The sequence below is a fragment of the Cottoperca gobio genome, chromosome 2, assembly GCF_900634415.1.
Source record: "Cottoperca gobio chromosome 2, fCotGob3.1, whole genome shotgun sequence".
NCBI classification, from domain to species: Eukaryota; Metazoa; Chordata; class Actinopteri; order Perciformes; family Bovichtidae; genus Cottoperca; species Cottoperca gobio.
The window spans coordinates 11,192,748-11,219,849 of NC_041356.1; the positions used below are offsets into that span (position 1 = coordinate 11,192,748).

General features: G+C 42.0%; 3 protein-coding genes across 12 annotated transcripts in view; 2 read left to right on the forward strand and 1 right to left on the reverse strand.

Moving 5' to 3' along the window:
- LOC115021344 (type I inositol 3,4-bisphosphate 4-phosphatase-like) overlaps positions 1 to 15,938 on the forward strand; it is a 28,362-nt gene extending 12,424 nt beyond the window's left edge. For 2 of the 10 annotated variants that reach the window (XM_029451730.1, XM_029451739.1), the window contains exons 9-27: positions 298 to 388; positions 970 to 1,117; positions 1,342 to 1,472; positions 1,718 to 1,822; positions 1,903 to 2,011; positions 2,271 to 2,288; positions 3,040 to 3,223; positions 3,342 to 3,557; positions 4,443 to 4,584; positions 4,980 to 5,114; positions 5,724 to 5,756; positions 6,410 to 6,582; positions 7,270 to 7,393; positions 7,542 to 7,609; positions 7,794 to 7,993; positions 8,080 to 8,177; positions 8,401 to 8,513; positions 8,602 to 8,756; positions 10,580 to 14,081. In XM_029451730.1, the coding sequence (XP_029307590.1) occupies positions 298 to 388; positions 970 to 1,117; positions 1,342 to 1,472; positions 1,718 to 1,822; positions 1,903 to 2,011; positions 2,271 to 2,288; positions 3,040 to 3,223; positions 3,342 to 3,557; positions 4,443 to 4,584; positions 4,980 to 5,114; positions 5,724 to 5,756; positions 6,410 to 6,582; positions 7,270 to 7,393; positions 7,542 to 7,609; positions 7,794 to 7,993; positions 8,080 to 8,177; positions 8,401 to 8,513; positions 8,602 to 8,756; positions 10,580 to 10,760 (2,424 nt within the window). In that variant the 3' untranslated portion in view covers positions 10,761 to 14,081. Of the gene's footprint in view, positions 1 to 297; positions 389 to 969; positions 1,118 to 1,341; positions 1,473 to 1,717; positions 1,823 to 1,902; positions 2,012 to 2,270; positions 2,289 to 3,036; positions 3,224 to 3,341; positions 3,558 to 4,442; positions 4,585 to 4,979; positions 5,115 to 5,723; positions 5,757 to 6,409; positions 6,583 to 7,269; positions 7,394 to 7,541; positions 7,610 to 7,793; positions 7,994 to 8,079; positions 8,178 to 8,400; positions 8,514 to 8,601; positions 8,757 to 10,579; positions 14,082 to 14,554 lie in introns of those variants that run through there. The other 8 variants (XM_029451774.1, XM_029451793.1, XM_029451809.1 and 5 more) reach the window with 8 other exon arrangements.
- Positions 15,939 to 16,363: 425 nt separating this feature from the next.
- Positions 16,364 to 19,327, forward strand: LOC115021389 (retinol dehydrogenase 7). The gene is given in 5 exon segments (XM_029451820.1): positions 16,364 to 17,310; positions 17,312 to 17,585; positions 17,957 to 18,109; positions 18,187 to 18,320; positions 18,404 to 19,327. Coding segments are annotated over 5 exon segments (1,014 nt in total). The 5' UTR covers positions 16,364 to 17,223; the 3' UTR covers positions 18,770 to 19,327.
- Positions 19,328 to 23,025: 3,698 nt separating this feature from the next.
- On the reverse strand, positions 23,026 to 26,056 carry LOC115016805 (neuronal acetylcholine receptor subunit alpha-4-like). Its single transcript, XM_029444847.1, has 5 exons — positions 25,944 to 26,056; positions 25,077 to 25,297; positions 24,384 to 24,886; positions 23,618 to 23,990; positions 23,026 to 23,210 (listed from the first exon to the last, which is right to left on the reverse strand). The coding sequence occupies exons 2-5, from the start codon at positions 25,266 to 25,268 to the stop codon at positions 23,085 to 23,087; spliced, it is 1,194 nt and encodes a 397-aa protein (XP_029300707.1). The 5' UTR covers positions 25,269 to 25,297; positions 25,944 to 26,056; the 3' UTR covers positions 23,026 to 23,084.
- Positions 26,057 to 27,102: the final 1,046 nt, after the last annotated feature.

The following is a 27,102-nucleotide window of genomic DNA, read 5'->3' on the forward strand; positions in this document are numbered from 1 at the left end:
TTTATTACAAGAGATTAGAATTATGTTATGACCACCGGCCCCATACACTTTAATAAAACATATAATACTTTATTATTTCAGATTTCCTGCAGTTGACAGCCATCATCTCATAACTAATGTGTTCCACGTGCGTCTCTCCGGCTTCCTGTTTGTCTGTCTATGTGAAGTGCTTCATAATTCAACAAAAGTCACTTAACCTTCTTTATGTCATAATAAAGACGTCACATGGGTTAGTGGGTTTGTGTAGGAGCAGTGTGTACAGTCCCATTGTTGACTGGCTGTGTGTGTGTCCTGCAGACGGTGCTGTCCGTCGATGAGAGCCTCACCGAGTCCATGGGAGTCCGAATCAAGTACGCCTCGCTATGCAAAGACACCCTGCTGCGCTCAGGTATTTATATTTCCATCCATGCTGACCTTATGAGCTACTGGCACCTAGAAATGACAAATAAAGTGGTCACAGTGTGGTGGATTGAGTTGTTTAGGTTTAATATAACATATTGTTGACTTCTAAAACTTATTTAATCTGAAATAATGAACAAATATAACCAGGACACAGTTTTCCTTCTTATTGTCTCTCCTGCTGATTTATTAACACAACGTTAAAGTCTAAACGATTCGGCAGGTATATAAATAAGCATCATAACAGTTCCATTTATATACATAGATGATCCAATCAGAGAAGCTCAGACATTCCCGTCCGTCCTCTACCTCCGCACGGCTCCACGTTTACCAATAAATCAGACCATAAATCTTATTATCTAGCAGAACAATATGGATTGTCACCAGTGAGTGGGACGGATCTGTTTACCTCGGGGATAGATTGCTGATCCAAATATAACCACTGTGAGGGTACTGTAACATGTGCACGGCATCTACATTCTTGACTTTTGTTCATGTTGGTTTGTCTGATTAGTCTGATTTTCTCCACCACAGTCTAATCCAGCCTAATTTAATCTTGTGTGTCTTCAGTGTTTGGAGGCACGATGTCCAGGATGTACCGCTTCCCCACGACTGACGGGAACCACCTACGGGTGCTGGAGCAAATGGCCGAGAGCGTCCTCTCATTAAACATCCCCAGACAGTTTGTCAAACTGCTGCTGGAGGAGGACGCAGTCAGGTACAAGCACACCTCTCACATTTAACTGAAGGCTCTTGTTGCAACGTGGTTTGCCAAAGATATTCCATTTACTGTCACACGACATAAAGAAGAGCCGCAGAAGTCCTGGAACCAGACCATGTTTGGCCTTTTTTGCTTGAAAATCTAATAAAGTAATGTGAAATGCATCCTCAGACAAGTGTAGTGTAATGCTTAAATCCCATTTTCCCTGAACAACTCTCCAGGGTGTGTGAGCTGGAGGAGCTGGGAGAGTTATCCCCCTGCTGGGAGAATCTGCGGCGACAGATTGTCTCTCAGTACCAGACGATAATACTCGCGTACCAGGAAACACTGTCGGACCTCAACAACTACAGAGGTTAGAGCACATACAATGATTTCCCCCTCGCTGTTTATCGTAAACACACCAGTTTATTCCACATATTTATGTATTATTACAGTATTTACAACTTTACATTCTGTTTTTATGTATATATTTGACTTATTCCTGCATTTTACTTGCACCATTATGTCTCTTGCACTATTTTATTTCTTTATTATATATGTTGGACGAGCTTTAGGGCATATGACAAGAAAAGCTTTCTGTCTCTTCCTCCACGTCAGGTCCATCGTTCAAAGCCAGCAACCTGAAGGCAGAGAGGAAGCTCGAGTTCATGCCAACCAACCTACACATTCAGAGGATGAGGGTGCAGGATGAGCTGGGCTTTGGTGAGACATTAGAACATGGACAAAGATACCTGAAGACTCTTTCTTTAAATTCTTTTCACACATGATTTCCTCCTCTCCAGATCACACGTACGATGTGATAACGATCGGAGCTCCGGCGGCTCACTGCCAGGGTTTTAAAAACAGCGGTTTGCGGAAACTCATCCAGAGGTTTGAGGAGGCAAAGAAACAGTAAGTTGAAAAGGGACATTTAATAGAAAAAGAAATGACATTTGCATGTTCTTCCCCCTCAATCACTGTGATATCTGCTTTATTTTACTTATATTGTTTCAAATTCTTAAAACCCATACAAAAATAATTTTGTGTGAAAGATTTCTTTTGATTTGGCTACCCTGTAGTCATTTTTAAATGAGTGCATTGTTTCTTCAATTCTGCAGTTAATTTCTCTGGCTTCCTCTTAATTTTGTTTTTGTTACTTTTTATTGATCAGCGTATATGAGGAGGAATGGTGAGTTGTTGCACTGCTTTGCTTGTTCTCATTTGTTTGTACACACTCTCACTGCCTTGTACCACCAAAACAAATGCATTCACTGTTTCTTGGAGTTTTACAACAAAGTTTGATGATTTTCAAGCCTCTTGGATGAACTTGTGAGTTTGAATGAAATTGATTTGCAAACACATGATGCATTGCAAGAACGTCACATTGCTTCTGTTAACAGCAACTTTTAATGTCACCTGATGAATTTGGTATTAACAGTGTTGTGTTTGAAAGTAACACACATGTATGTTGCAATGCACACTTATGTGTGAAACCCAGATATTTTATAACTCAGTACATAAAGTTTTCTGGAATACCGCTCATTTTGTAAATTCAGCTGTCGTTTAGTAAAAATATTGGAAAACAAATGAACCGTTAAAGCATCGAAAAGAACGTCTTATTTTCTCCTAAAGATTTATCTGAATTCAGAAAGTGAGCGGTATCACCTCTAGTCCTGTTTATTGGCGTTAGTTAGTTTCATGTTGTCGTTGTGTTAACCTGTAGCTTTTATATAAGCCACTGATTTGGACCTTTGTTGAGAACAGGCATGTGCATGCTAATGCTATGTTGTTGTTATTAAAAAAGGGACTTCTTCTTTAGATGGAGGCTCCCAGACTCAACAGTTAACTTTTTACATTTTGAGGATATAAGAGCGTGTCGTCAGCATACAGTCGGATACAGACCTGCTGCTAAAACAATGCGTCTTTGCTTTCTGAAGCAGCGCCCTCTCCAGCTCGCAGTCCATCGTCTACATCCCCCAGGACATCGTCAGAGCCAAAGAGATCATCGCACACATCAACACGCTGAAGACTCAGGTCAGCTACTACGCAGAGAGGCTTTCCCGAGCCGCCAAGGATCGGTCTGCCAGCGGACTGGAGAGGACGCTCGCTATACTGGCTGATAAGGTATTTTACTTTAACACCAGTTATCATTCATAAGCTCTTAAAGAGACAGTTCACCACAAAATCAATACATATGTTTCTCTAATGAAATGTAATGGATACCTTTTTCTAACCCTCTCAGACTCGTCAGTTGGTGACGGTATGCGACTGTAAGCTGCTGGCTTCAGCCATTCAGGCCCTGAACGCAGCACGGCCCGAGTACATCGCCTCCAAAGCGTCTCCCTCCGCCGACTCTGAACAAGTATGCCTGCGTAACGACCAGGACACGCTGCTCGCCAAGTGGAGCGGTCGCAACAGTCGATCCTCGCTGCACGTAGACTGGCATGAAGAGGAGTGGGTGAGTTAGTTAGATAGTAAAAGTAAAACAGTTTTTTATCAATTAGATATTTTGTCATTCACTAAAGTTGTCATTTAGACGGTTAGTGCTTGAACGTTTTATATTAAGTCTCCACTAAAAGGTGTGTGTATGTATGTATGTATATGTATGTGTGTGTATATATATATATATATATATATATATATATATATATATATATATATATATATATATATATATATATATATATATATATATATATATATATATATATATAAAAACACATTGATCTCAAGAATACTGATATTTTAAGGAATATTATTTTTAATAAATGTTATTTATCTGGTAAATTGCCAGAACATGTGTTACATCTTTAATATCACATATACTGTAATAGGTTTTCTCTATACTCAAGTTCAAAATGGCAGGATGTAATATGATGTCTCTATAACTGCAACACATTTAGTCATCCAGTTATTTAGTGAGTCACTTAATTTGTCAGTGCACAATATCATACACGTGTGTTTGCTGCTTGTTTTCATCAAATATTCATGCATTGAGTAAAGAAATTATCATTTTAAACTACTTTTGTAACAGAAAACACTATAAAACACTATAAAACACTATAAAACACACTATAAATGTGACAGAATTAGTCCAAGCATCAATGTTTGCCTCTGTATCACCAGGCAGCCTGAGACGAGTATGTAACAGAGCTCTACATTTGCTTGCATTACATTAAATCTTTGTTAAGCAAAAATTGTGGCGTGCTCCTTGATTTGCATACTGATGTGATTCATCTCATCTCTTATGCAGCTTCTCTCCCCTCGAGCTCAATTCTTTTCCCTGCTGTGATTACTCTGTTAGCCCTGAAACATGTATTACATTGTTTCCATCTCTTCTCAGGAGAAGGTTTGGGTGAATGTGGATAAATCTCTGGAGTGCATCATCCAGCGTGTTGACAAGCTGCTCCAGAAGGAGAAGAGGCCCAGCGCCAGCAGTCAGGACATTACCCAGACTGACCTGCAGGGCGGCGCCAGTAAGAAAGGTAACGCACACACAATGTCCTGTTTATGTTTCTCTTCTTTGACGTCTCTTACCGTAGCTTATCGATGAAGCTGCAGATTTATTTTCTAGATAATTGATTAATCGAAAATAGAGAAAAATGTCCTTCCCAATTTTTATCTTTTGCTTGCATCATAATACTTTTTATTTGTTCTTTTTGTTCAAATTAAAAAGGAAATTAAGTTAGTAACTAAAAAAAAAAGAGAACAAATGAACTAAATTACAAATATATAAAAGTTTTTAGATCGGTATTCAAAGTCATGCGACTAATAAAGAAATAGTCATTAAAAAAAGCAAATATAATATAATTGGTTCAAATTAATTGACATTAAATGCATTTAAGAGTATAAATTAATCGATGTGTATGGCTGTGAAAAGGTGAAGGAAAAAGACGAGCTTTCTGGATCAACCCAGGAAGTGTATCAGAGGAATCTTCATCATTACCATCATCATCATCATCACCGCCACCATCCTCTTCCTCTCTGCCCGCCCTCTCCTCTGCACAAGAGTCCTGTAGGTTTATTTAGTTTTTATGTTTCTTCTTCTGTCAACAAGTCTTTCGTTCGGGATTCTGAGATATTTGCTTCACTTTTAAAATCCTCACTCGTCACCTAGTGCGAGGAACAAACTGTCTAATGTGAAGCGTTTTGTTTTGTGTGCAATCTTTGTCGTTCTGGTCCGTCCATAACGTTGCAGCATTTCTGTAGCTGGAAGCAGAAAATGAGAAACGGCTTTTTCTACTCTCCAGCTTTGCCGGTGTTAGTGCTGCTTCATGGCTGAACACAGCCGGCGGTTGTTTCTGAGATGTTGTGCTGACTCTTCATGTTGTACTGGACCAGGGTCACATATCTGGTCAAAACCAAGTACCTCAAAATGGTGCTGAAGTACAGCACTTGAGTAAATGTACTTCCACCTCTGGGAATAAGAGAAGAAGAAGGACCGAACCACGACTGTGCACCTTTACTTGAATCATTAAAGCAACACCGGCTCTATAATCTGAGCTGAATGGTCCGTTGATAGATCTTTGACCCTGGTTCGTAGTGTGTTCTGTGTGTCTCTGCTGCCCTTTTGGCTCACAGCGCCTGCTAATCATGCACGTTGCACCTCCATCCCCTCTTCCAGATGGAAGCCCCAGTGCTGAGGAGGCGTACCCAGGTAAGAGCTGCTACCCCCCCCCCCCCCCCCCCCCCCCCCTGCTTCTCTGCATCTTTCCACAGCTCTGGGCACAGTCTATGTAAATATGTTTATATTAGGTATTCTTTATTAAAGAGGAATTTAACACCCTGTTTTAGCGCAAACACTTTCCCATCACACAATCAAATAATGCATTCAAACCTACACTAATCGCACTAATATGAATTCTGGATGACGTTCGACACGGGGTGTAATAGGTGGGACGAACTGCAGAGAATGTGACCGTGTACGTAGGATGTTTACACACAACCAAAATGTTTTTATGTGAGAAACGGCAAAGAACTTAATTTCTTTGTGTGCAAGTGGAAGCTTGTTAGACATGTGCAGGTGGGACATGTAGGGCTCATAAAGAAAGAGACACAGTTCAAAATGTCCTGGAGCTTTCCCCAGTGGAGTATGGTCTCTGTCAGAGCTTCTGCTTTTCCTGTTGCTTCTCTGTTTCATCGGTTTCCTGTTTCTGTCTTAACAAGTCCTAAAATATCTTATTAGAACTTATAAATCCACTTTATGAGGCATAAATATCACGTCAACTCGGCTAATGTTAGATTGTGTTCGTGCCTAACCTCGGTAATGTATTTATAGACCGACACGCTCTCTGTCTGCATGTTTCCCAGGCGAGTGGAGCGAGGCGCTGTACCCTCTGCTCACCACGCTCACAGAGTGTGTCGCCATGATGAGCGACAAGGCCAAAAAGTCCATGGTGTTCCTGCTGATGCAGGACAGCGCCCCGACGATAGCCATGGACCTGTCGCTGCAGTACCGCCGCGACGTCGTCTTCTGCCAGACGGTGAGCACCAACACACACAGGGATGTGATATTTACTCACACACAGGTCCAGTGTTGTTAGTATAAAGTACAGTTGAACACTTGTGTAAAGAATAAATATAAGAAAGCGAGAGATGTCTTCACCTGCAGACCTACACAGACCCCTACACAGACCCCTACACAGACCCCCTACACAGACCCCACACAGACCCCTACACAGACCCCTACACAGACCCCTACACAGACCCCTACACAGACCCCTACACAGACCCTACACAGACCCTACACAGACCCCTACACAGACCCCTACACAGACCCTACACAGACCCCTACACAGACCCCTACACAGACCCCTACACAGACCCTACACAGACCCTACCCCACACAGACCCCTACACAGACCCCTACACAGACCCTACACAGACCCCTACACAGACCCTACACAGACCCCTACACAGACCCCTACACAGACCCTACACGCCCACTCTGCAGACGGTTCACTTATTTGGGCCAAAGTTAAAAGCAGGTTGTGGGTTTCCGTCTAACACCTGTGTGTGTGTGTGTGTGTGTGTGTGTGTGTGTGTGTGTGTGTGTGTGTGTGTGTGTGTGTGTGTGTGTGTGTGTGTGTGTGTGTGTGTGTGTGTGTGTGTGTGTGTGTGTGTGTGTGTGTGTGTGTGTGTGTGTGTGTGTGTGTGTGTGTGTGTTGCAGCTCACTGCTCTCATCTGCGGCTTCATTATCAAACTGAGGAACTGTCTCCGTGACAACGGATTCCTCCGACAGCTGTACACCATCGGCCTGCTGGCTCAGTTTGAGTCCCTGCTCAGCACCTACGGTACACACACACACACACACACTGTTTCTGTATGCTGCACTTAAAATGATTTCACCTATTTGAAACTTGTACGATTGTTACAGTCTAAAGTTGAATCCTCATGATTGTTTCCCCTCGTGTGTGTGTGTGTGTGTGTGTGTGTTCCCAGGAGAGGAGCTGGCCATGTTGGAGGACATGAGTGTCGGCATCATGGATCTCCGCAACGTCACCTTTAAGGTAGGAAGACGTCAGGACGCTGCAGGGATATAGTAAAAAGCTACTTTTAATAACGGTTTTACTTCACTCTTCTTCTGTGGTTTTATTGCCATAATTTAGTTTCCTGTCATTCTTCATTGTGCTTTATTTCATCTTCAATGATTATTCAGTTAGTTTGAAGAATGGTCTGCATGTTCCCTTTCAGGTGACCCAGGCCACAGGCAGCTCCGCCCCCGACATGTTGCCGATCATCACGGGGAACCGGGACGGCTTCAACGTCCGCATCCCGCTGCCCGGCACCATGTTTGACGCGTTACCGCGGGAGATCCAGAGCGGCATGCTGCTGAGGGTCCAGCCGGTGCACTTCAACGTGGGCATCAACGAGCAGCAGACGCTGGCGGAGAAGTGAGTGAGCGGGAGAAGAAGAGAAGAAGAAGTTCCAGCGAGATGTTGTGCATGACGATGAAGAGAACGTGTGTTTCTGTGCTCAGGTTTGGAGACACTTCCCTGCAGGAGGTCATCAACCTGGAGAGTCTCTCCCGGCTGAACTCGTACTATGAACAGTTTAAAGAAGTCCTGCCTGAGGACTGTAAGTACTGAAGCGTCACTAACAGGGGAACCATTAGTGTTAGAAGTACTCGAGTACTTTACACAAGTATCATTTTGAGACACATCGTGGTACTTCTGTACACCACTTCCTGTAAGAGCGTACCTTTTGTTAATGTGCTGTTTTAATTCCTGTCTCTCCCGCCCCATCGTCCATCCTCTTCCCCTCACCTACGTTTCCAAACTTCCCGCCTAAACCCCCTCAGGCCTCCCGAGATCTCGCTCTCAGACTTGTCTCCCCGAGCTGCTCAGGTTTCTGGGGCAAAACGTCCACGCCAGGAAAAACAAGAACGTGGACATTCTCTGGCAGGCAGCCGAGGTGACGCTTCTGCTTTGTGTATATTTAAAACACACAACATTTCATTTTCTGACATTCACGCTCGTTTGTTTTTCCATCTCTGTCTCAGATCTGCCGCCGGCTCAACGGGGTTCGTTTCACCAGCTGCAAAAGCGCCAAAGACCGCACGGCCATGTCGGTGACCCTGGAGCAGTGCCTGATCCTGCAGCACGAGCACGGCATGGCGCCGCAGGTCTTCACGCAGGCCCTGGACTGCATGCGCAGGTAGGGACGCCCTCACGGGGCCTGAATGGGAAAAACACACGACTGAAAATCATATCTGGGCAAAAACAAAAAGTGTGAAACGTTGATATTCTTACGGGGATCAAAATCTTTAAAGCCAGCGAAGAAACTGGAAACAAATTCTGTGGGAAATGTAATTCTGACGCACACAAGGTTTTGCCCACGTGTGGTTTTAAAAGCATTGCCTGCGTCCTCTGAGAAACAAACTGATCTGGAGTCACCGGTTCATCTCAAAGGAGGTTTGGGACACGGGGCTCTTGAAGAGAGGAACCGGACCGATATTCAGATCCTCTTTGGATCGTGTGCACTGAGTGCTTGTTGTTCGTCTACCAGTTGTTCCTGTACATGCGTTGTCTCGTCAGCTGCTAGCAGGCCGGCAGAGTATTTGTATCCTCGGAGCACTTCACATACCATCCATGCAACATTTTATTTTCCTTCATCCTTCCTTCTTTCTTCCTTTCCTTCGTTCATCATCAAATGAAGTGGTATAAAGAAAGATTAAGGATTATTCATAGACGCTGCAGCAAAGTTTTGTTTTTTTAGGAACAAAAATAATTAAAAATAATACTGCAGATTAAAAATAAATAAATGTTGCAATTTAGGAAAGGAAACAAAATGGCAGCATGTGTTTCCTGAAAGCGTGTCATTTCAAATGCTTTTCTAAAAATGTAGAATAGAAAGACGTACGGTGTGCGTACAGGGTCCCTGCAGCGCTCAGAGTTTTACTGTTTGTATCTTTGTGTCAGAAAATGTTTGTGTGTTCAAAGTGCAGTTCTTGTTGTTCAACAGAGATGTAATCACACCTGTCTGCGTTGTACTTGTGCTCAATAAAGTTGCAGCGTCGCACAGAATCTCGCATGATACGACTTCTCTTCACCTTCTCCTCACGTCTCTTCCTTTCGCCTCCACTTTGCTTCATCAGCCGCCGAGCATGATCATTATTATAGCGCTTGATTTACTTCCCTTAGGGATGGCTTTGAGCTGTGCTGCATGCAGGAAAAAGCTTGATGTTGTACCCGTCCCTCCAGATGTACCTACATTCTGAAGTTAAGACTGCACCAGGTACTTGCTGCATGTTAGCATCTCTCAGTTCTTCTAACCTCGTGCTGGCTTCCTCGTCCTCGTGCCGACACATGTTGAGTCGGGATCCAAACGGCTTCACTTGATCTTGAATTTAAAGGATGTTTCTTTCCGCACGTTGGTTTTCATTTGTCCCGAGTGAAACCAAGACATCTTTCTTGACATGTTCCCCTCCTTCTTCACCCCATGTCTTAGAATATAGAAACATGGTGAGCCATTGCTGTTTTTTTTCTTATCTTCGTTCCTTTTCTGAAAGACATGAAAACTTCTTTCTTAATTTTCTCTTTGTCCTCTCTTCTTCCTCTTCCTCTGTGTCCCGTGTGTTCCTCTTCGTCACGGTTTCGTCTCATTCTTTGTGGGATTATTTTATTCTGGTTGGTTCGTAATTCATTTCCATTTGTTGTCGGTTTTTGATTTCTTCTTCTGCTCACGTCTCCCCGTGGACACGGCTGTCTATCATCGTGGTTTCTTTGTCATTGTGATTTCTCGCCGCTGTTCCTTTTTCACCTGTGCATGCCATCTGTTTATTTTGGCTTTGTTGCGACACACGCTTCCTTCTCGCAATCTTTTATTTTCTTGCTTCCTCTCCTCCCTCCTTTTTTCCTGCTTTTCAACTTCCCTCTGCTCCTCTCCTCGACCACCTTTTCCCCTTCCTACAACCTTTTTTTTTGCTGCTCCACACCTCCTCTTCCTCCTCTTCCTCCCACCTCCCCGTGCCTCGGCAGAATTGGGACGCGGGAGGGGGTGATCCAGAAGAACCTGAGCGGTTTGCTGCCAGTGCGTGACTTCCGGCTGGACCCCAGCCTCCTGTACTCGCTGCCCCTGCTGGCCCTCAGCCCCAACCTCCTGGTGGTGTGGATCTTCCTCAGCGTGGCCTATTTCCTGGCCAAACTCCGCTGCAGCTGAGCCACGCCTTTTTATGAGGAGGTGTGGGAACACTCCACACGGACTCCTGAGGGTGTTTCAGTGTGGATGTAATCCTGTCCCAGCCTCACTAAGGGCTTTACACAGCTGATGTCCCGTTCATCACCTACTTTTGTTTTGTTTATGGGCACTTCCTGTTTGTTGTTTCCTGTTTTCAAACAAACAGAAAAATGTTTGGCAAGCCTGGAAAAATATCAACTCTGATATTACGATTGACTTTTAATCAAATCCACAACAATAGAGCCGTACCGATCCACAGTCAGAGTCGTAGCTTTGAAACACATCTTTAACTCTAGTCCAGGAATTGTTAGGGTACAACAAGTGGTTTATATTTAAGATTTAGATAAATAGTCTCAAGTGCATTTACATGTAAATCTCACTGATATATTTGTAGTGGATAGCGCCCTCTTGTGGACAGATGTGTGATCTGCCTTATTCTTCATTCACTGACAACAAAATACAAAACAGAGTGAAAACACAAAGCCACAGTTTGTATATTTGCAGGCCAGAGTTGTGAATATGTATAAACCTATGCAGAGTATGTGTGTGTATATATATATATCCATATATATATATAAATCTTGCTTTCAGGAAAGAGTTATTGTCGATAGCAGCTATAATAATGGATATTTATCGTAAATAATTTGTGCAATATGTTTCGCTTGCTTGATTTATCATCGTCTTCCATGTGCTTTTGCACCTTACAAGCTAAAGTGGAAGAAACTAAAGCTTTTATTTTGTGCCAAAATGAAGTAAGCTTACCCTGGCTAATATATATATTTATATTTTCAGGCAGTATTTGCTTATTCTATTTCTTTCGGTCTTCCTGCTTTTCTAGACGTAGAAGGAGCTTCTACTTCAGCCTGGGTCACTGACTCTGTTTACATGTTAACATTATCCAAACTTTAGCCTTTTATTGGCTTAAATAAGAAAGAATCTATTTAATTACATGTCTGTAAAGTGAGAAAACGTATTTATATCCAAGATAAATGAACTGAACTCATGGAAACACTTCAACCAACAACACAGTATTCCCTTTCCTGCGAGAGACAAAGGAAACGTCCGCACCCCCGATTCATGTGGCCCAAAGTGTTTTAAATGCCTTGCATACCTTACATACCTTGCATACCTTGTCTCAGGCCTCGTGACAACATGCATGACCCAAGATGAGGAGCCGTGTGATTGAACGGCAGTATGTGTGTTTTCCTTTGTAGCAGTTTTGTAGCAGAAACGAAAGCGCCCTCCCCGTGTGTCTGCTAATTCACCAAGACCGCATCAGCACATCTCGTACGCACTCGTAAGTGTTTGTGTGTCGGAAAACGCAGAATAATATTACATTAGACCTCCTGCAAGAAAACGGAGAGATGTTCTCCTGCAGCAGATCAATGAGGAAGTGTCGTACAACCTGCTGACCGTGCAGGTAAACGCACACGGCAACAATATAAATATAACGCCACGAGAGGTTATGTAGTCCTCACTAGATGTTATGTATGCAAGGTATCGTCAGTGAGCGACTAGCTGCAGTGTTTCAGAAGTATGCTCCCAAACAAATGAGAAAATAATGTTCATTTCTACATTTTCATTGCGAGTCCCTCCAGCTGGTGAACGTATGAGTGTAGGATATTCAGGGGTTTGATTACGCAGTGTAGAACTGTACGTTTATATCAGCTGTCTTTAAAAGAAACCGGTACAGAGCGCAGCTCCAACAGTTGTTGTTATTATTAGCTTCATGAAGTCGATGAAGGAAGTGGTTTCATTTGTAGTTTGAGCTGGAAGATGAACGAATGAGGAATGTATTCATGCTCGTGCCAAATGCTTCAGTCGGGTTTTTAAACGAGGATTTGTGTTTGCAGGTTTCTTTGTCTGAATGCACGTGCATGTTGGTTCTTCTGCAAAGTGAAGGACAAACACGCCGGAGAACGTGTCTTAGTTTGAGAGATTCGTAACTCTGACTTCCAAAACCCCAAAGATTAAGATTAATTATACAGTTGGTGATGAAGCCAAGCTCGTGTTTCCCAGTTACCAACGGCGACCCAGTAAGGAAATGGATCAAACCAAAAATAGCCTCTTTTGGGAGTTCCCCGTCCTCACGACCCCGAAACACTGGAACACGACGCAGCGGCCCGTGTGTCACCTCTCTTCTTTTCACGCTGGCACTGAGACATCGCTCCGTGTTCTCAAATCACGCCGCTCCTTGTTGTATTTATCGGTCCGTAGAGATTTGTTGTACGTTCTGACACTCGCACACTTCCTTTGAGGATTATTGTGGATTTCCAGCGCTCGAACCTTAAAGGATGCATTTCAGATGAAAGGTCAAATATAATAAAATGCATTTAGCTTCCTATTTAAATAAATAGTTTGATATTTTGAGAATTATTCGCTTCTTCTTCTTCTACCCTTTTTAACTTATAATTCACTCTTTATTATGGTTGTTTTTTACTATATATTTGAGTTTAGAACTACCTCTGTGAGACGGAAGTTAGACGTTACATTTAAAATAAGTAAATATATAAATGCTGATATAAAGTATATAACACTGAGTGAAGGAACGGGAATTATTTTATGAAAAACGTGTAAAAATATGCTTTAAAATGACGTAATTTAAATTCCCCATACGGACAGTAAATAAAAGAATCCTTATATTGACCTTTTTATTTCTTTGTTTTTTTATTGGTATGAATCCAGATGTATCACAGAATATATTTGTATCGCTGTACATAAATTGTGTTTATGTATTGCCTGAAACGTTTGCTAAATATTGTCTTTAGTTATTGCAAAGCAGAGAATAATATAATCTATACAATGTGATTGTTTTGCTTGTGCCATACCTGTCACTTTATATCGCAGCGCGACATGTCTCTGACCTCCTGTTAACAATATCATTGTGAAGAGGTTGTTTTTAATGCTAACATTTAACATATTTATTTCAAATATTTACCTAGAATGTGTTCTTATATTTAAAGGAAATTATTGTTAGGATTTCCTTTTAGTGCTGACCAGTCAAAAGTGTTTTTATTTAAGCTTTAAATCATTTGTCAAAGTTTTGGGAATAATAATTATTTAATTTTAGTGTTAAAAGTAATCGGACAGATTTCAGGTCAGCAAACTGAATTGTCTTTATTTGTGCTTCTCTTCCTCCGTTAGCACTTACATGTCCAAAAGCTTTAGCCTTTGCTGCGTCCCCATGTCGCTCTAAATGTACCACAAACCTAAGAAAACCTCCAGTCAGTGTGTCCCTGAACGCCACACGCCTGCTGTAATAAAGGTGTTCTGCCTGCAGCTGCAGAATATAACCAGACTGAAGATATCTTGTGGTCTTTAAGGTTCATTCATTCTGTGCATCTCAGAAAACCTTTTTCCTTAACTTACTTTAACTTTGCTTTCCCTCAGCTTCTCCTCCATGGTTTTCTGTGTGTGTGTGTGTGTGTGTGTGTGTGTGTGTGTGTGTGTGTGTGTGTGTGTTCTTTTTCTTCACAATGTTCATTTTGAAGTTCTGTCTGCAAAAAATCTGAGAATGAATTAGTTTTATTTGATTTGATGGATTACTTAAAGGAATACTTCACGTCCAGATAATCCTTTGTGTCTCAGTTACCCCCCCCCCCCCCCGTGTTACTTTAAAGTCCTGAAGAAAACGTAGTTTCTTTTCACGGCCTCGATGAGTAACTGGAGAAGTATTCCTTTAATGAAGTCATCCGTTGATTGTGAAGTATAATTTTCATTCACACCATCATTTCTATTATTTTGCCGTCATTCATGCCCCCATTCTGTCTCCTCAGCGAGGGTTGCAGACGAGAAAACACCGTGAAGAACGTCGGATGCCGTAAGTACGCGTTTAACTCGCTGCAGCTCAAGGCCTTCCCCAAACACTACCGGCCGCCTGACGGCACCTTCGGGAAGGTGGAGACCTGATCGGACCGCAGGGAGCTCTGCGTCGGGAATATTATCGGACTATGTGGCTGCTGTGTTTTGCCAAAGGCCGAGATCGGACTGGGAACAGTCCGGCCGGTTTATGTGAAGGTGCACAGAGACGCAGTTCCCCCCCCCCCCCACCGTAGTGTAATAACTGTTTTTACTGTGTTAGACGCCACATTATGCACAACACGCTGAACACATGAAGGTAACTCCTGGTAGCAGAGGGTTTTTCTTTCTTATTATAAAAAGACCAGCACTGCCCCCCCCCCCCCCCGATCAAGCACAGATATAATCAATCATCGAGATGAATCATTAAAACCCACATGTTTAAATCTAATTAAATATAAATATAAAACAACAGGTATGCGTTGTCCACACAGTTTTTGGACAAATTAGTTTTTTTACGCCGGCCAGTATCTGTCTCTGCTGTGGGACACACACACACACACACACACACACACACACACACACACACACACACACACACACACACACACACACACACACACACACACACACACACATGGCATTCAAAGGATAAAGGTTGTGTTGTTCTGTTTTTATTGTCAACAGATCTCATGAAAATACCAAAAACAAGCCGTAAACTTAGAAAGCATTCTACTAAAGTCAGTCATTTTCTAAAACTAACGTCACTCAAACGGGAGGAAGCGATGCATTTGTTAGGGACTACTTTTTGCGGCGGATTAATCCACATTTGGTGCTCTCGTGAGTGTTTGTGGCAGCAGGACGGCTCGTCCTTGTTTCTTCACATTTCCCTTCACAAAGCTTTAAAGCACTCTGAAACATGTCGCTCCGTTACGTAAAGGATAACGTTCGATTGATCTCGACAGCAGTTTGAAATAAGACCGAAGTTTTAGAGCGTGAATCAAATCTGAAGCAGCTAAACGTATATATTTCTACATGAGGACAAAGGGGAACATTTCTTTGCATCTTGAGTATTAAACTGCCTCTTTTCTTTGCAATGAGCGATCTGTACCACACGGGGGCGCTTCACTCCACCACATGTGACTTATCCCTGAGTGAACTGCTTCTTACTGTAACGTGAACCTCACTGTCGCACTCGCTGCTGATGGCAAACACATTCATTTCTGTATTTACATGTTTTACTCATCAAACATACTGTGTAGCATTTATTTGATATTGCAATAATGGAAACATCTGTGAAGGTTTGAATGTTGCTGTATATTAGAACTCTCCGATGCTGAAATAAATATAAAATTCATTGGTTTGGTGTGTTGCCAGAAGTACCTCCTTCCTCCTCATGGGGAAGAGGCCCCCGCATGCATGCAAGTGTTTTGAGACGAACGCTTGGTGCTTGGTGCATGCCCCTCAGCAAATTATTACATTTATTTGGTCCGCTCTAACTCGTGCACTGTGGAACTGAACCAGACTACATAGAAAAACAAAAGGAAGATCAATTTCACTCTGATCAGACCCTAAAATCGCGGCCCCAGCCTCGCACCCCCATCTGAAATGCTCTGCCAAGTCCCACTTAACCCCCTGCAGACAACCCTGTCATGTGTGCTCAATACAAAGAGGCTATAATAATAATAATACACTTACTGGATCTTTTATACAGAAGTCTGAATATAAAACTAGTTGAAAGGATCAAAATAGTAGTTAGTCGGCCTAAACCTTTTTTTCCTACAGTCTGATCATCACTATTTCATGAATAAAACAAGGGGGGGGGGGCGGCGTCAAGGAAAGAAAGTTACTACTGAGCTGCATCACAGGATATGTGGTGAAGGAGATGAAATCACCTTCTCGCCTCATTTACAGGAATAAACAGCTGCTCAGTTTTATTAATCAGAAATAACAGGGAGTCTCCAGAAAGCAGGGACAGGCGGTGTCTGTGTGCCCCCGTCAGAGGGGCTCTAAAGAGGATAGCCATATATATTGCACCATGACTGCTACTTCTGTTTGTTTTCTGGTAAATGTGCTGCAGGCACAATGAGCTGATTCAAGTTTCTCTTTTCTCAAAGCTTGTTATTGATTAAGTAAAAAGGGACGGCAACTTGCTTTTGTTGTGCAGCTCCGTGTTGCACGCTGAATAACTGGGCGGTGGAACAAGTAAAAGTCCTTCATTCAAGTCTTAAAGTGTGTCACCCAGGCGAGGTTTTCCACACTTCACTGGGAAACGGGCCTTTTCCCCAAACTCTGAAATTTCTTTGTATCTCTTGTCATCAACATTTCCTGTAATCAGAGTTCGGACGCCTCCGACAAACCATGAAAACAACCAAAAGTGCATGAAAGCAATCAGAAGTGTTCGCCACAGTATTTCCACACGTAGCCAATCGTTCTGTCCTAAAAAGACTCGCTACTTCATAACGTCTAATCCTTTATAATTGATTAGTAATCGGTATAAAAGTGTCTTTCTTAGAAATTGGTTCCTGAAATGTGTCTAAGTCACATGAGAACCTGAACGAATCGTTAGCGGTGCCTCTCAGGGATATAATGTGCGGAGGCAGCGCCGTCAGACACATTTCAGACCTTCTCAAGACGCTTCACCAACATGAACACCATTTTCTTCATCGGCCAAATCATTGGCATCGTCCCCATCTCCGCCTTCGTCTTCTTCCTCGTCGCCAAGCTGGTTTCCCGCCACCTGCCGCAGCAGCAGCCATGTGCAGGACGGTTACGGCAGCGCGGTGCTGATCACGGGCTGCGACAGCGGCTTTGGACACCAGCTGGCTCGCTGTTTGGACCACAAAGGGTTTGTGGTCTTCGCTGGGTGTTTGTGTCCGGAGGGAGCCGGTGCCCAGAGTCTGGCCAGACAGAGCTCCAGTAATCTGAAGATCCTCAAGCTGGACGTCACCAGTGATGAAGACGTGCTGCAGGCGAAGAAGATGGTCCAGGAGAACCTGCCAGTGAAAGGTGAGTCACAACAGACTATGTGCTTATTTTAATTATGACTTAGTGAATGATGAGTCACTTTATTTTTATTATACCTGAAATGATTCCTACAATTTATTAAATGAATGTCAATAATATAAGATACTAAATGTTATTGTGGAGATCCTAACAGTAGTGGGGTTTATTTACATGCCTTATCGCCTCTTTAGATTGACCATGAGGATGTTTTATTGTGCCTCCTCTGCATTGCGGTTTTGTTCTCATGCCTCATCTCTAAAGTTTATCATCATGCAATTGTGTCCTGAAGCAACACGATAACATCTGATGCGGTTGCACGTCCAAGTCGTTAAAACATATGCACAATCTGGAGAATAACTTGATTACTCCGGCAGGACTCTGGGCGGTCGTGAACAACGCTGGCATCTCAGAATGGGCCGAGATCGAGTGGAGCTCCATGGAAGACTTCCAGCACGTGATCAACATCAACCTGTTCGGCTCCGTCAGGACGTCCACCGCCTTTCTTCCTTTGGTTCGTGCCGCTAAAGGTTAGCGCAATGTAAGCAGCTGCTTGTCACTGTGACCTCACATGCTTATCATATACTAAAGATGTTTGATGTTTCAGGTCGGATGGTTTACATGTCGAGCATCTTCGCCTTCTTCAACTGCCTGAACATGGGGGCTTACAGCGTGTCCAAGAGGGGGCTGGAGGCGTTCGCAGACTGCCTTCGGGTTGAAATGGCCAGTTTTGGTGTGAAGGTAAATGAGATATGATGCCTGTGGGAGTATATACTCTATATTATATATCGTATCGCCTCATTCTTTCTTCTCTTTGCCTCCAGGTCAGCATCGTCCAGCCGGGAAACTTCGGCCAAGCCACGAACATCCTGAAGATGAAGACGGGTTTGGATATTTGGGAGAAATTAGACGACGAGCGTAAGCAAATCTTCAACCGACAGTACATCGAGCTGGCCAACGAGTACTTCATGTCGACGTGCATGTCCGGGTTCAAGGACGCCGACATGGTCATCGACGCCATGTTGCACGCCGTCACGTCCGCTCAGCCGAAATCCAGATACCTGCTGGCGTCAGCCACGGATAAGTTCTTCTTCCAGCTCTTCCCTTTTCTCCCCACCTTCCTCACCGACAGCGTGTTTTCTCTCAGCTCCATGTACGCCAAGAGAAAAGAAATGCTTTACACCAAGTAGGAAACGTTTCAGGAAGAATGTGCATGTGTTTATATCATTCTCTATTTATTGGATGTTTAGATGAAGTAGTTTGTGAAGTTCTTTCAGAGCTGATGTTGAACTGTTGCTATATATCCATTAGACATCTACATTTGTGTATTTTTATATTTTTAATATGTTTAACCAACGTGTGTGTGTGTGTGTGTGGTGTGTGTGTGTGTGTGTGTGTGTGTGTGTGTGTGTGTGTGTGTGTGTGTGTGTGTGTGTGTGTGTGTGTGTGTGTGTGTGTGTGTGTGTGTGTGTGTGTGTGTGTGTGTGTGTGTCGCTGTGTTAGAATAAAAGAGAATATGGAGCCAGTTTGTGTGACACTTTGTTTTTTATATTCTTTGTTATAATCACTTGATTTGAGAACAAGAGTGAAATCTGAAGAGATCACAATCTCAGCTCCTGGTATTTACATGTATATTACCATATTTTCAATTTCAATATGTTATGTGTGAGAATAAAGTCCAAACGTTGAGAATAAAGTCGAAATAATAAGAAAAATGTTGAAATAATGAGAAAAATGTTGAATAAAGTTGAAATAATGTTGAATAAAGTTGAAATAATAAGAAAAATGTTGAATAAAGTTGAAATAATAAGAAAATATGTTGAATAAATTGAAATAATAAGAAAATGTTGAATAAAGTTGAAATAATAAGAAAAATGTTTGAATAAAGTTGAAATAATAAGAAAATGTTGATAATAAATTGAAAATAATAATAAAAAATTGATAAAGAATAAAGTTGAATAAAGTGAATAATAAGAAATGTTGAATAAAGTTGAAATAATAAGAAAAATGTTGAATAAAGTTGAAATAATAAAAAAATGTTGAATAAAGTTGAAATAATGAGAATAATGTTGAATAAAGTTGAATAATAAGAAAAAATGTTGAATAAAGTTGAAATAATAAGAAAAATGTTGAATAAAGTTGAAATAATAAGTTGAAATAATGAGAAATTGAATAAAGTTGAAATAATAAAAAATGTTGAATAAGTTGAAATAATAAGAAAAATGTTTGAATTAAAGTTGAAATAATAAGAATAATGTTGAATAAAGTTGAAATAATAAGAAAAATGTTGAATAAAGTTGAAATAATAAGAAAAATGTTGAATAAAGTTGAAATAATAAGAATAATGTTGAATAAAGTTGAAATAATGAGAAAATGTTGAATAAAGTTGAAATAATAAGAAAAATGTTGAATAAAGTTGAAATAATAAGAAAAATGTTGAATAAAGTTGAAATAATAAGAATAATGTTGAATAAAGTTGAAATAATAAGAAAAATGTTGAATAAAGTTGAAATAATAAGAAAAATGTTGAAATAATAAGAAAAATGTTGAATAAAGTTGAAATAATAAGAAAAATGTTGAATAAAGTTGAAATAATAAGAATAATGTTGAATAAAGTTGAAATAATAAGAATAATGTTGAATAAAGTTGAAATAATAAGAAAATGTTGAATAAAGTTGAAATAATAAGAAAAAATGTTGAAATAATGAGAAAAATGTTGAATAAAGTTGAAATAATAAGAATAATGTTGAATAAAGTTGAAATAATAAGAAAAATGTTGAATAAAGTTGAAATAATAAGAAAAATGTTGAAATAATAAGAAAAATGTTGAATAAAGTTGAAATAATAAGAAAAATGTTGAATAAAGTTGAAATAATAAGAAAAATGTTGAATAAAGTTGAAATAATAAGAAAAATGTTGAAATAATGAGAAAAATGTTGAATAAAGTTGAAATAATAAGAAAAATGTTGAAATAATAAGAAAAATGTTGAATAAAGTTGAAATAATAAGAAAAATGTTGAATAAAGTTGAAATAATAAGAAAAATGTTGAATAAAGTTGAAATAATAAGAAAAATGTTGAATAAAGTTGAAATAATAAGAAAAATGTTGAATAAAGTTGAAATAATAAGAAAAATGTTGAATAAAGTTGAAATAATAAGAAAAATGTTGAAATAATGAGAAAAATGTTGAATAAAGTTGAAATAATAAGAAAAATGTTGAATAAAGTTGAAATAATAAGAAAAATGTTGAATAAAGTTGAAATAATAAGAATAATGTTGAATAAAGTTGAAATAATAAGAATAAAGTTGAAATAATAAGAAAAATGTTGAATAAAGTTGAAATAATAAGAATAATGTTGAATAAAGTTGAAATAATAAGAATAATGTTGAATAAAGTTGAAATAATAAGAATAATGTTGAATAAAGTTGAAATAATAAGAATAATGTTGAATAAAGTTGAAATAATAAGAAAAATGTTGAAATAAGAAAAATGTTGAAATAAGAAAAATGTTGAAATAATAAGAAAAATGTTGAATAAAGTCGAAATAATGAGAAATGTCAAAATGTTGAGAATAAAGTCGAGTCTAGAAGTTTAATGGTCGGTGTATTTTAACAGTGAGAGACAGAATATCAAAAAGAAAATCCACGACCCATGTTGGAAGGAGGTCATCAGCCAAGATGTTACAGTACTTGGCCGTGTCCACCCTCCCCTCCATGCGGTGAAGTCGTCCTGTCCCCTGAGCACAGAAACATCCCCAGAGCATAATGTTTCCACCTCCGTGCTTGACGGTGGGGTCGGTGTTCTTGGGGTTATAGTCGACATTTCTCTTCCTCCAAACCATGCGTGTCGAGTTGATGCCAAAGATCTCAAGGTCTCGTCTGACCACATCCCCTTCTCCCAAGCCTTCTCCGCATCATTCAGATGTTCATTGGAAGCTTCAGGCGGGCCTCTACATGAACCTTCTGGAGCAGGGGGGGGGGGTTGGCTTCTGATTCTGATTGATTCTGTGGACAGGTGTCTTTATACAGGTGATGAGTTGAGACAGGTGTCTTTATACAGGTTGATATTAGGAGTACTTTAAATGTTAAATAGCGATGAAGCATTTCTTTATATTCATGTCATGCAGACGGCATGAATATAAATAATTATAATAATCCAATATACAAGGCTTTATACGAGACATTCAGACTCTGTGAACTCGTCATGCATTGCATCGCGCCTGCAGACACGCAGAACAATCGGTACATTTCTTGTCATACGAGTCTTAATGGGTCGTAAATGAAGCAGTATGTATTCCTGTAGATGCGTGCTAATAGTCCTTACATTGCAACATACTGGATAAACATAGGACTTGTGTGTAACATGTTGAATGCCCCTCTTTGTTATATTGTCTACTTTTGCTCCTAAAACATCTTGCAAAATGCATTTAGTTCCCTTTCCTTCTATCATTGATGACACTTTATGGATATGTCATATTACATTCAATACATAACAAGAGTGAACATCTGATAAACTGCAGTTAACGTAACTGCAGGATGTTTGTGGGAAACGAGTGATTTCGATTCAGAGCAGAACGTTTCCTGTGAATTTACGTTTGTGAACTTTTAATACAGTTCTCTGTATTGTGTTGTTTTTTCTTTATAATCATTGAGGCTTAAAAGGCTTCTTTGTTTCCACAAACGTATCTTTTACTTGTCTAACGCACGAGGACGAGGCTCAGTCCTCAGTCCTCAGCGGGCCCTCATCTCAAATTATGATATAATTAAAAATCACAATTTCATTTAGTTTTGAATGCGATAAACTCAAAAACACCTCGTGGTTTGGAACCAGCGAACACTTGATGAAGCTAATCACAGCCCAAAGTGCTTCACAACACAAACACACAAAAGTGAGTACAAGATTAGACAGAGCACTTACAGCACAATAATCCCAGTGTTGATGCAAATGAGTGTGAAAAAGCAGAATTAAAATGGTATAAATGCCTAGTTTCCATACTGGATGACCCTCCTGCCGGGAAACCGTTCATCACAGCGTTCCTGTAAATGTTTTGAAAGCATGAGATCAACCGGGCCCTGTGGTGTGTGTTCACCTGGTTTACTCCCTTTGCAACATGGTCGTCTTCCCGTTTCATAAACAAACCCCAGTTCTTTCTAGCAGTTTAAATGAATGCACACATGTATCATGTAATGGCCAAGTATTTTATGATTGACAGCTACTTCAACAATCAGGGCCTTGATAGTTGTACGTGAAGGGACCCTTTATCTCTCTGATCGGACGAGCTTTACAAACTGATACTTCTCAGACTTCACAGCAAATCATAAGAGGTTCAGTCACAGAAAAACTGCTTTTAATAAAAGCAGAAGTTATTACTTTTATTGCATTATGAAGAGTTTGTACTGAAACAACTTTCAAATTTCAAAATAAAGGTAAATCAAAGGTTTCTCATCCTCCTGAAGAAACGATTTATTTCTTTACATACAGACATGCTACTTTATTAGTTTTATTTAAAACATCCCAGAGAGCCACGGAGGCAGGAAGAGTCCCACTGTCCCCAGCAGACACACGATGATGAACATCCAGAGGAAGATCCGGTCGACAACCATCGCCACGTACTTCCAGTCCTCCTTCACCTGCAGGGACGGAAAGACCAATCACTTCCTGTCAACAATGTGGCACACACATGAATCTGTGCAGGATACTTCATGGAGCTACAATCTACTTTAGCACCCGAGGGTCGCTGTAATTAAACATTTAAATATCCCTACGCAGGTGAAAAGATCCTTGTAAAAGGAACTACTTCTTGGCTGCAGCTCACTCCTTTTTGTTTTGAGGTTTTCATTGACTGAAAGTCTCCTGATTGTTTTCCCTCACCCCGTTGGTTGAACATGAACATCTTATCGTGTCACATGTGTGATAAGGTGATATAACAAATCAGTGCCTCACTGTTCTGATCTGTAAGAAGGCCTGGGGGGGCGAAACCAAACCAGTGTGAAACTTTTCTTTCTACTTTCAGCATAAACAGTGCGCCAGCTCTTACAGAGAAGTCTGCGTCTTCGGCTCTGAGATGCTCCGCGATGTAGGTCACCCCCTCCAGGGCGGCTACCACGGCAGGAGTCAGAAGTGAGTCAGCGGGGGACGGCATCGAGCCATCCTGCACGGGAGGAGCGGTGTCCCAGTCCCAGCTGAGGGAGGCGTGCCTCTGCGGGAGGACGAGGTATCCGAGAGACTGAGGAGACATCCTCCCCCTCCCCAAATGATCTGTGTTTGCGTAGCCGTGGAGATCGCAGTAGTGAATCTCATCTCCTGTATCCAAGGTACCGTCATCCTGGTAACCATGGAGATCGATGTCAGACTCCTGAGTGGCCCAGGTGGAGGAGCTGTGGGCGGGGCCTGCAGTCAGGTGACGCCGCCTGAGGAGACAAAGTTTGGGGACAACAAGATGTCAAAGAGTTTCATTCGACAAGAACACTCACAAATGTTGCTTTGTGTGTGTATAATATATATTTCATATATACTTAAAGCTCACATTGGGTTCACATTCATCAGGTGCACACACACACACACACACACACACACACACACACACACACACACACACACACACACACACACACACACACACACACTCAATAAGCAGCTGTTTGCTCACAGCTTGATTTCTGCTGCTCCCAAGTGGCCAAGAAACAGATCACAGGTTTAAAGCAGGAACGTTCTCTGAGGTGCGACACGCGGCGGTGTCACGTGACCACGCTTTGACCAAAGACCAGAAGTCTCGTGTTTCACAGCTTTCCTTGTTTTCTCACCTCACAGGCCTGACGCCATGCGCCGGACGCTTCATGCACAGCCAGCGTGGCACCGCCGACAGGAAGAGCCTCTTCACCCACCGAGGCATGGTGTGCGTGGCCGGCGAGCGGTGGTGCACGTTCAGCACAAACACGGTGATGACGATGGACAGCGTGACGAAGATCATAGTGAAGAGCAGATACTCCCCGATCAGCGGTATGACCAGCGACGTGGACGGGATGATCTCCGTGATGAGCAGCAGGAAGACGGTGAGCGACAGCAGCACGGAGATGCACAGCGTGATCTTCTCGCCGCAGTCCGACGGCAGGTAGAAGACCAGGACGGTGAGGAAGGAGATGAGGAGGCAGGGGATGATCAGGTTGATGGTGTAGAACAAGGGGAGGCGGCGGATGACAAAGTAGTAGGTGATGTCCGGGTAGATCTCGTGGCAGCAGTCGTACTTCTTGGTGTTGTAGGTTCCCACGGCGTTGACAATCGCCCACTCTCCGCTCTCCCAGTAATCCTGCAAAGAAGATCCACAGACGATGATTCCTACCTGATGAAAAGTTACCGTATCACCAAAGTTATGTGCACCAACTGACCAAAGTGTGAAGTACTTGCTCAGCAGCATGTTGCTCCGAGAGGAGGAAAAGCTAATTCATGCATTTAGTTTCCCCCTGACTAAAGGAGCCGGGTGTGAACGGCACAACAACCTTCAGGTCCACCGCGTTCTCAAAGGGCTCCAGGTCGATCTTGGCGCGGTCGTACGTCCAGGAGCCGAACTTCATCTTGCAGCTCTGCTGGTCGAAGGGGAAGAAGGTGACGTCGATGGAGCAGGAGGACTTGTAGATGGCCGGGGGCACCCAGCGGACTCGACCCGTGTGGAAGAGATGGGCCTTGGTCATGTGGGTCACGGCGAACTCTCCGTCTGCAGCTGGAAAAAGACGAAGAGGAAGCAAACGCATTGAGACGGGAAGAAAAGAAAGGAAAGTGTTTTATCTGCTGCAAGGTTCCCAAGGTTCAAACTCCAACCTGGAGCAGTTCCCTTCCACACGGGCAACGTTTAATAATTGATCACTGAATATTAATTCGCTGTATTCCTGATGCAAACTCATTTACACAAATGCTGAAGGAGGAGAAAGTTTCGGCTCCATCCAGACAAATTTAAGGATTCATTCTTCCTCGGGGGGGAGGGGGGGGGGGGAAAGGAAACCAGACTTTGACTAAAAGTGTGTGATGCAAGATCTCTGCACAGATGCAACAGAATCAGGGTCGTTTTATTCAACAGGATCATTTGCATGTATCACAAAGTGATGTGCAGAAATGCTGTTGGGCTCCGTACGAGCTCTTCAGCGGAGGAGGACATTGTCCTGGATCAAGCAGGTAATTGATCACTACAGATCATTTCCAGCTCCGCCTACAGGAAGTCAAAGTCGTGTCTGTTTAAGTGTCCTTGGATGTGTGTGTGTGTGTGTGTGTGTGTGTGTGTCAGCCGGAAAATGACAATAAAAAGCTTTTCAGGGGTCAAGAAACAAGACTGAGAACAACTTGATGGTAGAAGTGTGTGTGTGTGTTTGTACTTGTTGTACAGCACAATGTCCGGCACCCAGATGAGCTCCGAGGGGACTCTGATGGACGTCACGTTGTCGAAGTCGGACGGACTCCACTGCAGCTTGTAGTCGGTCCACTCCTGCCGACAAACACACACGTCTCAAGACAAAACTCTGCTTTCAACCGCTTTAAGTTTGAAAAGCTTCCAGCTTCAGCTGATCACGTCTCCCGTACCTGTTTCAACCACACGTTGGTCGTCATCATCTGATTCTTCTCATCCTGTTTGGAGCCAAACATTGACATTAGACTCTTACATGTGTGTGTGTGTGTGTGTGTGTGTGTGTGTGTGTGTGTGTGTGTGTGTGTGTGTGTGTGTTCCCACCACGTCTATCAGCTGTGCGATGGAGAGGCCGAACTTGACGATGACCACGTCGGTGATGTGCCTCGCCGGACGCGTCCACTTGCTGTAGCGGCCGAACAAACTCCTGAAGAGCTCGTCCTCAGTGTGAACACGAGGCCAGTCTTCAGCCAGCACTGCCGGAGACAGAGATACATGTGTTGCACAAGGCCTCGTGCAAAACAAACAATTATTGTTTGCATTTAAAGTATTCTTATTCTTAATTCTTATTCTTAAGCGCTCAAACGTTGCAGTTCATGCTGCTTCGGATTCATCTCGTCACTTTCCACCTTCTTTCTGCTGAATCTAATCCCCTAATTAGATTCTACCCTAACCCTAACCCTAACCCTAACCCTAATCACTCGAGGTAATTGAATTTAAAAATCAACACTAAGCCAAGTTTTCCAGCAGCCGTCGCTCATCAGTCATAATTTCCTGCTTGAAATAAACCTCTTTAATTCCAAGTGTTCGACCTTTTGCGTCGGTCGTCACTTGATTTGTCATGCGGGTGAAATGTCTCCTTCCCTCTGTCGTCTCTGGCATCACCGGCGAGCAGTGCGGGATGAGCCTGTGCAAGAAACGAGCGAGCCAAGAGCACAAACTGTGCACAGAAACACGTTTTTATACTGTTAGCATACTAATTATATATACTATTATATATTATTAAACCCTCCAGGTGTAGAAAAGGACGGATTATCAGATAAATAAATGTTCTGCTGCAACTCTTTCATACTTAGAAGACATTTCTGATCAACTTTAAATTAAACAAAATGTTAAAAGGGATTTTTATT

Excerpts from the sequence above, each read along its gene's own strand:
- LOC115016805 (XM_029444847.1), bottom strand. The coding sequence starts at position 25,268 with ATGACCAAGGCCCATCTCTTCCACACGGGTCGAGTCCGCTGGGTGCCC. Across the intron at positions 24,887-25,076 it reads AGAACGCGGTGGACCTGAAG|GATTACTGGGAGAGCGGAGA; the intron begins GTTGTTGTGCCG and ends TCTTCTTTGCAG. Across the intron at positions 23,211-23,617 it reads CCGAAGACGCAGACTTCTCT|GTGAAGGAGGACTGGAAGTA; the intron begins GTAAGAGCTGGC and ends CCGTCCCTGCAG.